The following is a 17,094-nucleotide window of genomic DNA, read 5'->3' as shown; positions in this document are numbered from 1 at the left end:
AGGGCTGGACGGATGCGTTCGGGGCCGCTTGTGAGAGCCTTTAAACGGAACTCACAAGCGGAACACCGAACACTAGTGTGAAAGTAGCCTAACTAACTAACGTAATTAAACAGTAAAGCACAGACCACAGCAATGTCACTGCTCTCTCTCTCTCAGAACTCCATAAAACTACAGAAAATGGCGGCTGGGGAGGTTCTTATATAGTAAGGGGGAGGGGCAACTTTCCTATTGGTTACTAGGGATGTTGCTAAGCTCTGACAAAGACATTGCAGCCTTCCCATTGGCCCACAAGCAAGAAGGGCGGTTACTGATGGGAAAAAAAATCTAGAATATTCGTGAATGCGAATATATAGCACTATATTCAAAATCTTCGCAAATTCTCGATGTGGCGATATTCGCTATTAATATTTGTGATTCGAATATTTGCGCCCAACACTAGTGATGAATTAATTTGCAATTAATCTAATTTTTTAACACTTTCCTCATCGCTAATTAGCACCCTGGCTGCACATCACCTTCTGGCCACAAATCCTGTATAGTGCCACGCTAACATCCACCAGCGATATGCTGAAAAATTCTCACAATGCCAAGTATGGCATTTTACCTAGACCCCTACGTGATGCCTGTATGCTGCTGCTGTCCTGAACCTATATGCTGCTGGTAAGTTCCTCACAGGTAGTCTCCTGACTAGCAGACGGTGTACCCCTCCTGCGTTTGGCTGTACATCTCCTTATGCTTCCATCCTGCTGTCTAACGGGCACGCTTCCACCCTGCTGTCTCATGGGTACGCTTCCAACCTGCTGTCTCATGGGTGTGCTTCCACCCTGCTGTCTTATGGGTACGCTTCCACCCTGCTGTCTCATGAGCATGCTGCCACCCTGCTGTCTCATGGGTACGCTTCCACCCTGCTGTCTCATGGGTACGCTTCCATCCTGCTGTCTAACGGGCACGCTTCCACCCTGCTGTCTCATGGGTACGCTTCCATCCTGCTGTCTAACGGGCACGCTTCCACCCTGCTGTCTCATGGGTACGCTTCCAACCTGCTGTCTCATGGGTGTGCTTCCACCCTGCTGTCTTATGGGTACGCTTCCACCCTGCTGTCTCATGAGCATGCTGCCACCCTGCTGTCTCATGGGTGTGCTTCCACCCTGATGTCTTATGGGTACGCTTCCACCCTGCTGTCTCGCGGGTACACTTCCACCCTGCTGTCTCATGGGTATTCTTCCACCCTGCTGTCTCATGGGTACGCTTCCACCCTGCTGCCTCATGGGTACACTTCCACCCTGCTGTCTCATGGGTATGCTTCCACCCTGCTGTCTCATGGGTACGCTTCCACCCTGCTGTCTCATGGGTACGCTTCCACCCTGCTGTCTCATGTGTACGCTTCTACCCTGCTGTCTCATGGGTACGCTTCCACCCTGCTGTCTCATGGGTATGCTTCCACCCTGATGTCTCATGGGTACACTTCCACCCTGCTGTCTCATGGGTACGCTTCCACCCTGCTGTCTAATGGGTACGCTTCCACCCTGATGTCTCATGGGTACACTTCCACCCTGCTGTCTCATGGGTACGCTTCCACCCTGCTGTCTAATGGGTACGCTTCCACCCTGCTGTCTCATGGGTACGCTTCCAACCTGCTGTCTCATGGGTGTGCTTCCACCCTGCTGTCTTATGGGTACGCTTCCACCCTGCTGTCTCATGAGCATGCTGCCACCCTGCTGTCTCATGGGTGTGCTTCCACCCTGATGTCTTATGGGTACGCTTCCACCCTGCTGTCTCATGGGTACGCTTCCACCCTGCTGTCTCATGGGTACGCTTCCACCCTGCTGTCTCATGGGTACGCTTCCACCCTGCTGTCTCATGGGTACGCTTCCACCCTGCTGTCTCATGGGTACGCTTCCACCCTGCTGTCTCATGGGTACGCTTCCACCCTGCTGTCTCATGGGTACGCTTCCACCCTGCTGTCTCATGGGTATGCTTCCACCCTGCTGTCTCATGGGTACGCTTCCACCCTGCTGTCTCATGGGTACGCTTCCACCCTGCTGTCTCATGGGTACGCTTCCACCCTGCTGTCTCATGGGTATGCTTCCACCCTGCTGTCTCATGGGTACGCTTCCACCCTGCTGTCTCATGAGCATGCTGCCACCCTTAGACCCTGATGATGCCCCCTCTTCACCAGGCTCCCAATGTCATCTACATCGGTGTGTTCCTCACTAATGTCACTAGGGATGAGCGAATCAACTTCGGATTAAACATCCGAAGTCGATTCGCATATAACTTCGTTTCACTACTGTCTGGAGTGAGCACTCCGTACAGTATTAAAATGTTTTGGCTCCTATGAGCCGAAGTTATTACTTTGCGAAGTCTCGCGAGACTTCAGGGAATAACTTTATAAATTGATTTCTACTGTAAAAAAATATTTCCCAAACTCAGGTTCCAAGTGGCACCTGTCTCTTGCGCACGTCCCACACCTCTCGCAACATGTGGTCCCAACCAACTGTCATAATCGCTAGTTGCATGCCTAGACTAATCCCCAGTGGATCTCTCCTCCAAGTCTGTGCTGGCCTGTAACTGAAGACTGTCCTCAAAAGGCTCATCTATGCTGAAAAGTGGAGCAGAGCCGGTGGCTGCCATTGCTTGGCTAGCAAAAGCAGTAGCAAAAGATAAAGGCAGCTTCAGGACAGGTGAGGGCACAGAGACAGGTCCTGACCCATGCCAACTAAGCCTGGTATCAACCCACCGATCCGTGGCTGTGTGTATCTGCTGTCACCTGAGACGATGTTGAAGAGCGAGTCAACCATTCCAGTACAGCTGGACTGTTGGTCAAAACACAACCGCAGATCTGGCCTGTTGCTGTGGCTGCTGCTACCCCCCCTTCCATTCTCTGCTTCTACTTGTGTCCGCTACAGTAACACTTTTGCCACTGTCCTTTCCTTTTGAGGATCTAGGAAACTGTCTGTTGGCCATAGTGTGCAGCAGGAATGCCCAACCTGCAGCCCTGTAGCTGGTACACAACTACAACTTGCATCATGCTTGGACAACGACAGCTATCAGGGCATGTTGGGAGTTGTAGTTTTGTACCAGCTGGAGGGCTGCAGGTTGGGCATCCCTGGTGTACAGTAACTGAATTAGTAATGTAACAGATCAAGTATGAATGGCACAGAAGGTGAACAAGATTTACACTGCAATATATTAGACCACCTATTGAAACTAAGTCTGACGCACAATAAGTCTATGTATAACAGAAAAGTATGAATGGCGCAGCAGGTGAACAAGATAAATATGGTGAATACTAGACCAGCTGTTAATACTAAGTCTAATGCACAGTGGGGGCATTTATTAAGAGCTGTGTTTTAGACGCTGGCGTTAATGCCCCTTTAACTGGTGGTGGATTTGCTCAATTTATGTAGAGGCGCCGGTCTCTACATACCTTCAGCATATCTAGCGCCTGCCTAAATTTATGCCAGCTCCCTTGCTGGTGTAGATTTAGACCATTTTCTTTCCCGCCCACACCACGTCCTGTTTTCTACATCTGACGTAAGTGGGGAAAAGTCGCAGATTGTGGCACAAAAAACCTTTGCGTTGCAAGTTGCAACAGATATACACCAAAAAGTGTCGTATATCTGTTACAAGATGAAACCCACTAGGTCTATGTATATGAGAACAGATGAAGTATGAATGCTGCAGCAGGTGAACAAGATATTAGACAGCCTTTTAAGACTGAGTCTGACACACACAGTAACAGAACATTTAAAGTATAACAGAACACATTAAGTATGAATGGCGCACCAGGTGTACTAGATAAATGAGCCTATACATTAGACCGCCTGCTGACAATGGCTCTGACGCACAGTAAGTTTATGTATAACAGAACATATTAAGTATGAATGGCGCGCCAGGTGTACTAGATAAATGAGCCTATATATTAGACCGCCTGCTGACAATGGCTCTGACGCACAGTAAGTTTATGTATAACAGAACATATTAAGTATGAATGGCGCGCCAGGTGTACTAGATAAATGAGCCTATACATTAGACCGCCTGCTGACAATGGCTCTGACGCACAGTAAGTCTATATATAACAGAACAGATTAAGTATGAGTGGCACAGCAAGTGTACTAGATAAATGAGCCTATATATTAGACCGCCTGCTGACAATGGCTCTGACGCACAGTAAGTCTATATATAACAGAACAGATTAAGTATGAATGGCGCGCCAGGTGAACTAGATAAATGAGCCTATATATTAAAACCGCATGTTGAAAATAAGGGGACATTTATTAATAGCGTCATTTTAGACAGATCTCCAGCAGCACCACCGCCGCTTCTAAATCCACGCCAACTCCCTGGCATAGAAAATGATGAATCAGACTGGCCTGCCAGCCCATCCCCTTACCACACCCACACCTGGACCACTTTTTTAGAGTTGACGTGAGCGGGGAAAAGTCTCAGATTTCGGCAAAAAGAACCTTTGCGCCGCAATCTGCACCAGAAATACCCCAAAACCCCTTATAGACGTATTTCTGTCAGGAAATAACCCCTTAGTCTGACTCATAGTAAGTGTCTTTATATAAGAACAGATTAAGTATGAATGGCGCAGCAGGCGAGCAAGATAAATGCAGCAATATTTTAAACCACCTGTTAAGACTGAGGCTGACGCACAGTAAAGATATATATATATATATACACATATCGTAAGGGATCACTCTCTCAAGAAGGGCGGCGATGACAGACCTCTCGACAAAAAGCAGGTTTCAAATCTCAAACAGTGCTTTATTATTTCACTTCAGCAGTACATGACATTGTCCCAGTTATAACGTCACTAGGTGAGGTGAGGTTATAGGACCACAAAACCTAAAAACAAAATACCTATCAGTCTGGGTTCTAACTAATACACAGGTTGTCTATATCTCACCTATAGAGCACAGTTCACACATGGGGAATCAGGCTTCAACAGTTAGCAAGTCCACCAGCTTCCTAGGCTGTAACCATGTAGGTTAGCTTTCCAGGAATTACTCCCTCAGACTTACAGTCTGGGATCTATTTTATTTACCCCAGTGATGATGTCAGCAAGCCTCACCTGGGATCATCTCTGGCTAGCGAAAGAACATGTACTGGGGGGATTGTGGACTGGGAGGTCCCACTACCAAACCTACCTACCAGTCCAAATAAAATCCAGCCCAGAACAGAACCTAAACAAACCTGTCTCGGCAAACTACACTTTGCTGAAACCACTGCAGCTTTCTGGAATTCAGTTATCTGGGTGAGATGCACACGTCGTCCTGCACTTTACACATTACCACAATATATATATTAACAGATTAATGTTAATGCTGCAGCAGGTGAGTCTGACACACAGTAATTCTTTGTATATTAGAACAAATTAAGTATGAATGCTGCAGCAGGTGAACAAGATAAAGGCAGAAATACATTAGACTGCCTGGTGACATTCCACAGCAAAAGCCATGGCCACAGAGGGCTTCCAAAGCATCAGAGGGATCTTATTGTTAAAAGGTATCAGTCAGGAGAGGGGTACAAAAGAATGTGCAAGGCATTAGATATAACATGGAACACAGTGAAGACAGTCAACATCAAGTGGAGAAAATATGGCACAACAGTGACATTACCAAGAACTGGACGTCGCTCCAAAATCTATAAAAATACAAGAAGAAAACTGGTCTGGGAGGCTACCAAGAGGCCTACAGCAACATTATAGGAGCTGCAGGAATATCTGGTAAATCCTGGCTGTGTGGTACATGTGACAACAATCTCCCGTATTCTTCATATGTCTGGGCTATGGGGTAGAGGGGCAAGACGAAAGGCTTTTCTTACAATTCCAAAAGATATGTTTGGGACAAAAACAACACTGCACATCACCAAAAGAACACCATCCCCACAGTGAAGCATGGTGGTGGCAGCATCGTGCCAAGGGGCTGTTTTTCTTCAGCTGGAACTGGGGCCTTAGTTAAGCTAGAGGGAATTATGAAAAGTTCCAAATACTGTATCAGTCAATATTGGCACAAAACCTTCGGGCCTCTGCTAGAAAGCTGAACATGAAGAGGAACTTCATCTTTCAGCATGACAACAACCCAAAGCATACATCCAAATGAACAAAGGAATGGCTTCACTAGAAGAAGATTAAAGTTTTGGAATAGCCCAGCCAGAGCCCAGACCTGAAACCGATTGACAATCTGTGGGGTGATCTGAAGAGGGCTGTGCACAGGAGATGCCCTCACAATCTGACAGATTTGGAGTGTTTTTGCAAAGAAGATTGGGACATCTTGTCAAGTCAAAATGTGCAATGCTGATAGACTCATACCCAAAAAGACAGAGTGCTGTAATAAAATCTAAAGGTGCTTCAACAAAGTATTAGTTTAAGGGTGTGCACACTTATGCAACCATATTATATATTTTTTTTTTCTTCCCTCTACCTTAAAGATTTCAGTTGGTTTTTCAATTGAGTTGTACAGTTTATAGGTCACATTAAAGGTGGAAAAAGTTCTGAAATGATTCTACCTTTTTTTGGCAAATAAATAACGGCTTGGGACTCTGCACCTCGGCTCGGCACAAGCCATCAGTTCTCTGAAAGATCCACAGTCCACCATTTGGAAAGGAAGGGACTACAGTACCAGTATATTGGCCAGGAGCACATTCAGCTTCTGCGCCATTGTATGAGTGCACGCATACTGTTGTCTCTTGGCAATCGCTTCGGTGATCGATTGCTGACGGAATGACTGACTAGGAGCAGGAGGAGCAGGAGCATCAGGACCAGCAGATGATGGGGAGGACAGAAAGCTTTCTTCGACTAAGCTGGTGGAGCCTTGACTGCCTGAAATCGGCTGCGTGCCACTGGATGATGCAGAGGTTGCTTCGGCAGGCTGGACCACCAGATTGGTGCCACAAGGGCACTTTATATTGACGCTGCATATGTTGACGCAGCATTGTGGTGCCAGCATTGGCACCCTGGCCTCGCTTCACCTTCTGCCAACAGATTTGACAAATTGCCATGTTCACCTCCCCGGCTGCTTAACAAAAAACTTTCACACCGCCGAGTAGGTGATTTTACCTCCAACACTCCGCACTGACTGACTGCTACTGGCACTGCATCTGTGAACCCCTGCACCACTACTTTCCGGGCCAGTATGCTCCTGCGAAGCAGGTGGTCTAACCCGGGCACGTTTGACATCTCACCTCACACTGCTGCCACCCTGATGAATCCCGGCTACGCTACTGACTTACTGGCTCTAGTGCTGCCTCACACGCAAGTTGTCACCCTCTTCTCCCGATGATGATGAAGCCCCTTCGTCACCCGGCTTTCAATTGGCGATCAGCTAAATCAACATCGAGTAGTGTCTGCACGTCACTGATGTCCTCCTCAATGATCTCTGAGCCAGGAGCCTGACTGCTCACAACATCAGCTCCCACACCACCGTCCTCATCACTACTTGCCCACCTACTGGAGGAAGCGGCGGATGTCTCCTCTGGATCTTGGCTGGGCAGTAGCTGCTGACTGTCCTCTAGTAGCTCGTCCTCGCTGTATAGTGGAGCTGAGCCCACAGCATATAATACTTCTCTGGCTGTGGGATCAGAAAAGGACAGAGGCAGGTTGAGGACAGGTGAGGGCACAGGGCCTGCTCCCGGGCCATGCCAACTAAGGGTTGTGTCTGACGAACCCACCGACTTTTGGCTGGGGGTGTCTGATGTCACTTACGATGAAGTCGAAGATCGAGTCAACCATTCAAGAACCGCTGGGTTACTGGTCAAGACACGACCGCTAGCTGACACTGGGAGATCAGGCCACACGAAGTGACCCCTGCTGCCACGACCCCTTACTCTGCTGTGACCTGTTCCTGCACCCGAAACATTTTGGCTACTGCCACTCCCCTGTGCAGGGCCTGTCACTTCCAGTAATGGCCAGTTCACATTGTTCTCCCGCGAACACATGCGGGCTGCCATCTTTTCTCACAAGTTCGGCGAGGCACAGGTAAGCCCTTATCTGTGCCTGTGCGCGAGCCGGTCTGAAATCAAATGCGGTCACCGGGCGCAGGCAGTTCCGAGAACAGTCTGATGTAGGCCCCCCGCGGCTGTTCTCGGAACTGCCTGCTCCCGGTGACCGCATTTGCTTAAGACCGGCTCCCGGAACAGGCACAGGTAAGGGCTTCCCTGTGCCTCACCAGACTTGTGAGAAAAGATGGCAGCCAGCATGTGTTTGCGAGCGAACAATGCGAACTGGCCATCACTGGTCACTTCTCTGACATACTTAAGTAAATAAAAAGGAAATTATTACACACCAAAAAGGGCTTTAATTTTCTCACTTCACCACATTGAGCAAAATATAAGTTTTCAAGTCTTTGCTAGCACTGTCCCTATCTCCTGCTGACGTCTCTCCCTGCATTGGAAAAAAGCTGAATCCAAGATGGCTGAGGCTATTTATAGGGCTGTGACATCACAGGGCTGGCTGCTGATTAGATGTATGCATGGCATTGTGGGGGTTTCCTCATTCCCAGCGTTCCTTGCTCCATGTCCTAACATGTGCAGTGGCCATTTTAGGAAAAAAATTTGATTCGTTTCCACGAAACTTGAGGAAATTCGGATTCGGTGCGAATCAAATAATTCCTGAAATTCAGATCGAATTTCACTTTGTCAGCTTTGATTCGCTCATCTCTGATCATCACCACTGGTAACACAGTACTGCAACTCATACTACTACATACCGGTTATATTGGATATCTCTCCTTCTGAACATGGGACGCAGTCATAGCAGCAGATGTGAATTGTCGATCTTGTCTTTTTCCGGCTTCCAGGTAAACACGGGTCTGAGCAGCGGGATACCGGGACCTGATGGAAAAGAGAAAAGGCACAAATGTGATAATAGTAATGAGGAGACCTAGAAGGGTGGACTACAGAAAGTGACGTCACCATCATAAGAAGTAAATGAAGACAGCACCAGCGGTTCTCCGAATATTACATAGAAGAGTGACGCCAGCAGGTCCGATTTCTTCTAGCTTTAGGTTACAGATATATATGAAGCATAGCAACATTTCCACTTAAAGGGGATCACTTTCTCTATGTGGAATACCCCTTTGATATAAGCCTTTTTCAAGCCATACAAATACAGACTAATCACAATCGTATAAAACACCAACCAGCATACATTAACCTTTTGTTTGCCACCATACTATTTACGTTGTGGCTGTTAGTAGAGATAGCCTTGCAGTTCGACTGGCGGTCGTTTCGCTGGTGAACTTTGCGCGTTGACGATTCAATGAACATGCGAACATATGGCGATGTTCGCATGCACCATATTCTTTTGCATTCGGCCGAACTTTGACCCATGACACATCCATCAGGTGGGACAGGACAGCCAATTGAGACGTTTCAGCTAATGGACACACCCCCACCCTATAACAGAACCCGATCTGGCAGCTATTTTACATTCAGTGTAGGGAGAGGTTGCTTTGTGCAGCAGAAAAAGACTGTTAGGGACAGCAAATGCTAGCTAATAGTGCCATGAAACTCCTTTTAAGGACTGGTATAGGTGTACTATCGATAGGAGTAATATACTGAGGGGTGTAATATACTTATAATATACATTCTAACATAAAAAGTTTATTATAGTGAATTTGTATTATGCAGCAGTTGTGTGCGGTTCTGCTGCTATACGGCAGCTATACAGAGGGACAAACGCTATTGGAATAACTAAATGCAACTGATGTGATATACCTGTTGCCCCTAAAAAACTGATTTAGGGGTGCAATATACCTGCTTCCACAAAATATTGATTAAGGGGGTTTATATACCTGCTTCCCAAAAATACTGATTAAGAGGTGCGATATACCTGCTTCCACAAAATATTTATTTATAAGATTGATATAACTGCTTCCATCAACTATTTATTAAGGGGTTTAATATACCTGCTTCCACAAAATACTGATTGAGGGGTGCGATATACCTGCTTCCACAAAATACTGATTGAGGGGTGCGATATACCTGCTTCCACAAAATACTGATTGAGGGGTGCGATATACCTGTTTCCACCAAATATTGAGTAAAGGGTTCTATATACCTGCTTCCACTAAATACAGATTAAGGCCTGCTTTCACAAAATTCTGATTAAGGAATTTGATATAACTGCTTCCACCAAATACTGATTAAGCCTGCGATATACCTGCTTACACACAATACTGATTAAAGGGATTGATATACCTGCTTCCACCAAATATTGATTGAGGCCTGTGATACACCTGCTTCCACAAAATACTGATTAAGGGGTTTGATATACCTGCTTCTACAAAACACTGATTGAGGGGTGCAATATACTTGTCTCCACCAAATACTGATTAAGGGGTTTGATATACCTGCTTCCACACAATACAGATTGACGGATGCGATAAACCTGCTTCCACAAAATAATGATTAAGGGGTTCTATATACCTGTTTCCACAACATACTAATTAAGGGGATTTATATACAAATATTGATTAAGGGGTTTTATAAACCTGCCTCCACAAAATACTGATTGAGTGGTGTGATATATCTGCTTCCACCAAATATTGATTAAGGGGTTCTATATACCTGCTTCCACCAAATACTGATTAAGAGGATTGATATACCTACTTCCACCAAATATTGATTGAGGTCTGCGATACACCTGCTTCCACAAAATACTGATTAAGGGGTTTGATATACCTGCTTCCAAAAAATACAGAACGAGGGGTGCTATATACCTGTTTCCACCAAATATTGATTAAGGGGATCTATATACCTTCTTCCACAAAATACTGATTGAGGGGTGCAATATACGAAGATGCATGGATCTATTCCCTTCCATTGTAGCTCTGGCTGGATCTTTAGGGTTGTTGTCCTGCTGGAAGGTGAACCTCCGCCCCATTCTCAAGTCTTTTGCAGCCTCTACCACTTTTTCTGCATTTCGCTCCATCCATCTTCCTATCAACTCTGACCAGCGTCCCGGTCCCTGCTGAAGAAAAGCCTCCCCCCAGTATGATGCTGCCACCTCCATGTTTCAAGGTGGGGATGGTGTGTTCAGTTTGATGTGCAGGGTTAGTTTTGCATTTAGGCCAAAAAGTTCAACTTTTGTCTGATGTGACCAGAGCACCTTTGGTGTGTCGCCTACATGGCTTGTAGAGATAAGCGGATTGTTAAAAAATTTGATTTGGACAGAAAAAAAATTGATGCGATTAAAATTTATGTGTGACGTAAAACAAAAAAATTACTGATTCCTCGCTGCAGAGAGCCTTTATAGTAGTGTTATTCTCACAATCGATCGTCAGATCAAATGAATATCCCTTTAGGGGTTCTATCTACATATAAAATTATAAACTTTATTTCAATTCCTTAAAACATCCCAAAAACGAGTAGGTTAAAACTATCGGGTTTACATCCGAACTTCTTATATATATTCAGATCCCGGAGTGGGGTGAATGAAATGAACTGTCTTTTGTAAGGTTCTGGTGTGAACTCTTTTTGCTCGCCTATTTATTACTCTTTGTCCAGTTATTTGGGGTAACTAGAATGCAGACTAGGGGCTAATATTTATGTGTCAGGTATTTAACCTATCTAATCAGCCGCAGTTGAATTCACTGCTTCATTAATATCTCATAAGTTGCAGTTTTCCTCCGCCGCCTCCCCCCAATAGAAGATACTACTGATTGGTGAACTGAGTATTCTTGTTACTTGCATGGACAACCCATAAATATCTATCACATACACATAGCACGTCCATTTTCCTAGCATGCAATATACACCACTCACTATATACCATACACACAATATATATAGATTTAATTTTATGTCCATGAGCTTTGTTTGTCGGACAAAAAGTATTTGTAGGTTTATTTTGCATTTTCCAGGGTGCACCACGGGGAGGCGAACCAGCAGCACACCCAATACAGTAATGTCACTTAACTAGACAGGTACATCGCAGCGCTGGCCAATATCTGATTGCTCAGACCTCACATACATATAATCGCAATACAATCCGATCTTATATCGGTAACTTTAAATCTAATGTTTCCCCTTTAACCACTTCAGCCCCCCTAGCTGAAACACCCTTAATGACAAGGCCACTTTTTACACTTCTGCACAACACTACTTTCACCGTTTATTGCTCGGTCATGCAACTTACCACCCAAATGAATTTTACCTCCTTTTCTTCTCACTAATAGAGCTTTCATTTGGTGGTATTTCATTGCTGCTGACATTTTTACTTTTTTTGTTATTAATCGAAATGTAACAATTTTTTGCAAAAAAATGACATTTTTCACTTTCAGTTGTAAAATTTTGCAAAAAAAACACATCCATATATACATTTTTCGCTAAATTTATTGTTCTACATGTCTTTGATAAAAAAAAAATGTTTGGGTAAAAAAAAAAAATGGTTTGGGTAAAAGTTATAGCGTTTACAAACTATGGTACAAAAATGTGAATTTCCGCTTTTTGAAGCAGCTCTGACTTTCTGAGCACCTGTCATGTTTCCTGAGGTTTTACAATGCCCAGACAGTACAAACACCCCACAAATGACCCCATTTCGGAAAGTAGACACCCTAAGGCAATCACTGGTGGGCATAGTGAGTTCATAGAACTTTTTAGTTTTTGTCATAAGTTAGCGGAAAATGATTATTTATTATTTTATTTTTCTTACAAAGTCTCATATTCAACTAACTTGTGACAAAAAATAAAAACTAAATATAAAATTATACTGCCCTGGCATTTTAGGGGCCCAGATGCGTGAGAAGTAGTTTGAAATCAAAATCTGTAAAAAATGACCGGTGAAATCCGAAAGGTGCTCTTTGGAATGTGTGCCCCTTTGCCCACCTAGGCTGCAAAAAAGTGTCACACATCTGGTATTGCCGTACTCAGGAGAAGTTGGGGAATGTGTTTTGGGGTGTCATTTTACATATACCCATGCTGGGTGAGAGAAATATCTTGGCAAAAGACAACTTTTCCCATTTTTTTTATACAAAGTTGGCATTTGACCAAGATATTTATCTCACCCAGCATGGGTATATGTAAAATGACACCCCAAAACACATTGCCCAACTTCTCCTGAGTACGGCGATATCAGATGGGTGACACTTTTTTGCAGCCTAGATGCGCAATGCGGCCCAAATTCCTTTTAGGAGGGCATTTTTAGACATTTGGATCCCAGACTTCTTCTCACGCTTTCGGGCCCCTAAAATGCCAGGGCAGTATAAATACCCCACATGTGACCCCATTTTGGAAAAAAGACACCCCAAGATATTCAATGAGGGGCATGGCGAGTTCATAGAAATTATTATTTTTTGGCACAAGTTAGCGGAAATTGATTTTTATTTTTTTGTATTTTCTCACAAAGTCTCCCTTTCCGCTAACTTGGGACAAAAATTTCAATCTTTCATGGACTCAATATGCCCCTCACGGAAAACCTTGGGGTGTCTTCTTTCCGAAATGTGGTCACATGTGGGGTATTTATACTGCCCTGGCATTTTAGGGGCCCTAAAGCGTGAGAAAAAGTCTGGAATATAAATGTCTAAACAATTTTATGCATTTAGATTCCGTGAGGGGTATGGTGAGTTCATGTGAGATTTAATTTTTTGACACAAGTTAGTGGAATATGAGACTTTGTAAGAAAAATAAAATAAAATTAAAATATCTATTTCCGCTAATTTGTGCCCAAAAAAATGTCTAAATGGAGCCTTACAGGGGGGTGATCAATGACAGGGGGGTGATCAGGGAGTCTATATGGGTGATCACCCCCCTATCATTGATCACCCCCCTGTAAGGCTCCATTCAGACGTCCGTATGTGTTTTGCGGATCCAATCCATGTATCCGTGGATCCGTAAAAAACATACGGACGTCTGAATGGAGCCTTACAGAGGGGTGATCAATGACAAGGGGGTGATCAATGACAGGGGGGGTGATCAGGGAGTCTATATGGGTGATCACCCCCCCTGTCATTGATCACCCCCCTGTAAGGCTCCAATCAGACGTCCGTATGTGTTTTGCGGATCCGATCCATGTATCCGTGGATCCGTTAAAATCATACGGACGTCTGAATGGAGCCTTACAGGGGGGTGATCAATGACAGGGGGGTGATCAGGGAATCTATATGGGTGATTACCCGCCTGTCATTGATCATCCCCCTGTAAGGCTCCATTCAGACGTCCGTATTTGTTTTGCGGATCCGATCCATGTATCCGTGGACCCGTAAAAATCATACGGACGTCTGAATGGAGCCTTACAGGGGGGTGAACATTGACAGGGGGGTGATCAGGGAATCTATATGGGGGATCACCCACCTGTCATTGATCACCCCCCTGTAAGGCTCTATTCAGACGTCCGTATGTGTTTTGCGGATCCGATCCATGTATCCGTGGATCCGTAAAAAACATACGGACGTCTGAATGGAGCCTTACATGGGGGTGATCAATAACAGGGGGGTGATCAATGACAGGGGGTTGATCAGGGGATCTATATGGGTGATCACCCCCCCTGTCATTGATCACCCCCCTGTAAGGCTCCATTCAGACGTCCGTATGTGTTTTGCGGATCCGATCCATGTATCCGTGGATCTGTAAAAATCATACGGACGTCTGAATGGAACCTTACAGGGGGGTGATCAATGACAGGGGGGTGATCAGGGAATCTATATGGGTGATCACCCGCCTGTCATTGATCATCCCCCTGTAAGGCTCCATTCAGACGTCCGTATTTGTTTTGCGGATCCAATCCATGTATCCGTGGATCCGTAAAAATCATACGGACGTCTGAATGGAGCCTTACAGGGGGGTGATCAATGACAGGGGGGTGATCAGGGAATCTATATGGGTGATCACCCGCCTGTCATTGATCATCCCCCTGTAAGGCTTCATTCAGACGTCCGTATTTGTTTTGCGGATCCAATCCATGTATCCGTGGATCTGTAAAAATCATACGGACGTCTGAATGGAGCCTTACAGGGGGGTGATCAATGACAGGGGGGTGATCAGGGAATCTATATGGGTGATCACCCGCCTGTCATTGATCATCCCCCTGTAAGGCTCCATTCAGACGTCCGTATTTGTTTTGCAGATCCGATCCATGTATCCGTGGATCCGTAAAAATCATACAGACGTCTAAACGGAGCCTGACAGGGGGGTGATCAATGACAGGGGGGTGATCAATGACAGGGGGGTTATCGGGGAGTCTATATGGGGTAATCAGGGGTTCATAAGGGGTTAATAAGTGACAAGGGGGTGTAGTGTAGTGTAGTGGTGTTTTGTGGTACTTTACTGAGCTACCTGTGTCCTCTGGTGGTCGATCCAAACAAAATGGACCACCAGAGGACCAGGTAGCAGGTATATTAGACGCTGTTATCAAAACAGTGTCTAATAAACCTGTTAGGGGTTAAAAAAATCACATCTCCAGCCTGCCAGCGAACAATCGCCACTGGCAGGCTGGAGATCCTGTCTCTTACCTTCCGTTCCTGTGAACGCGCGCGCCTGTGTGCGCGCGTTCACAGGAAGTCATGGCTCTCGCGAGATGACGCGTATATGCGTCCCTCTACGCAGAGCTGCCGCCTCCGGACCGCAGATCTGCAGATGTAACTAAACTAAATGCAACTGGTGTGATATACCTGTTGCCCCTAAAAAACTGATTTGGGGGTGCAATATACCTGCTTCCACAAAATACTGATTAAGGGGTTTTATATACCTGCTTCCACAAAATACTGATTGAGGGGTGCGATATACCTGCTTCCATAAAATACTGTATAAGGGGTTTGATATACCTGCTTCCATAAAATACTGATTAAGAGGTGCGATATACCTGCTTCCACAAAATACTGTATAAGGTATTTGATATACCTGCTCTAACAAAATACAGATTGAGGTTTGCGATATACCTGCTTCCTCCAAATATTGATTAAGGGGTTCTATATGCCTTCTTCCACAAAATATTTATTTCTAAGATTGATATAACTGCTTCCATCAAATATTTTTAAGGGGTTCTATATAACTGCTTACACAAAACACTGATTAAGGGATGCGATATACCTGTTTCCACCAAATATTGATTAAAGGGTTCTATATACCTGCTTCCACAAAATACTGATTAAGGGGTTTGATATACCTGCTTCCACAAAATACTGATTAAGGGGTTCTATATACCTGCTTCCACAAAACACTGATTAAGGGGTGCGATATACCTGTTTCCACCAAATACTGATTAAGGGTTTTGATATACCTGCTTCCACAAAATACAGATTAACGGATGCAATATACCTGCTTTAACAAATTAATTCATTTAGGGTTACCCAGGGTGCACCACAGGGAGGTGAACCATCAGTACACCCAATACCATACAATCACTTAACTAGACAGGTACATTGCAGCGCTGGCCAATATCTGATTGCTCAGACCTCACATACATATAATCGCAGTACAATCTGATTTTATATCGGTTGCTTTAATTCTAATATTTCCCCTTTAAAGATGTAACTAAACTAAATGCAACTGGTGTGATATACCTGTTGCCCCTAAAAAACTGATTGGGGGTGCAATATACCTGCTTCCACAAAATACTGATTTAAGGGGTTTCATATACCTGCTTCCACAAAATACTGATTGAGGGGTGCAATATACCTGCTTCCATAAAATACTGATTAAGGGGTTTAATATACCTGCTTCCATAAAATAGTGATTGAGGGGTGCAATATACCTGCCTCCATAAAATACTGATTAAGGGGTTTAATATACCTGCTTCCATAAAATAGTGATTAAGAGGTGCGATATACTTGCTTCCACAAAATACTGTTTAAGGGGTTTGATATACCTGCTCTAACAAAATACAGATTGAGGTTTGCGATATTCCTGATTCCTCCAAATATTGATTAAGGGGTTCTATATGCCTTCTTCCACAAAATTTTTATTTCTAAGATTGATATAACTGCTTCCATCAAATATTTTTAAGGGGTTCTATATAACTGCTTCCACAAAATTTTGATTAAGGTGATTGATATACCGGCTTTCCCCAAATATTGATTGAGGCCTACGATGCACCAGCTTCCACAAAATACTGATTGAGGGGTGCAATATACCTGTTTACACCAAATATTG

The 17,094-nt window shown here is 44.7% G+C and overlaps 1 protein-coding gene across 1 annotated transcript in view; it reads right to left on the bottom strand.

The window, feature by feature from the left end:
* LOC122924388 (vomeronasal type-2 receptor 26-like) overlaps positions 1–17,094 on the bottom strand; it is a gene marked incomplete at its 3' end in the record, with an annotated part of 67,709 nt that overhangs the window by 30,135 nt on the left and 20,480 nt on the right. Inside the window, exon 4 of the mRNA XM_044275422.1 lies at positions 8,715–8,838. Within this exon, the coding sequence (XP_044131357.1) occupies positions 8,715–8,838 (124 nt within the window). The remainder of the gene's footprint in view (positions 1–8,714; positions 8,839–17,094) is intronic.

Source organism: Bufo gargarizans, chromosome 1 (genome assembly GCF_014858855.1).
Source record: "Bufo gargarizans isolate SCDJY-AF-19 chromosome 1, ASM1485885v1, whole genome shotgun sequence".
Classification (NCBI taxonomy): domain Eukaryota; kingdom Metazoa; phylum Chordata; class Amphibia; order Anura; family Bufonidae; genus Bufo; species Bufo gargarizans.
Note: the sequence above shows the minus strand (reverse complement) of the source record. Positions and strands in the feature narration are given on the sequence as shown.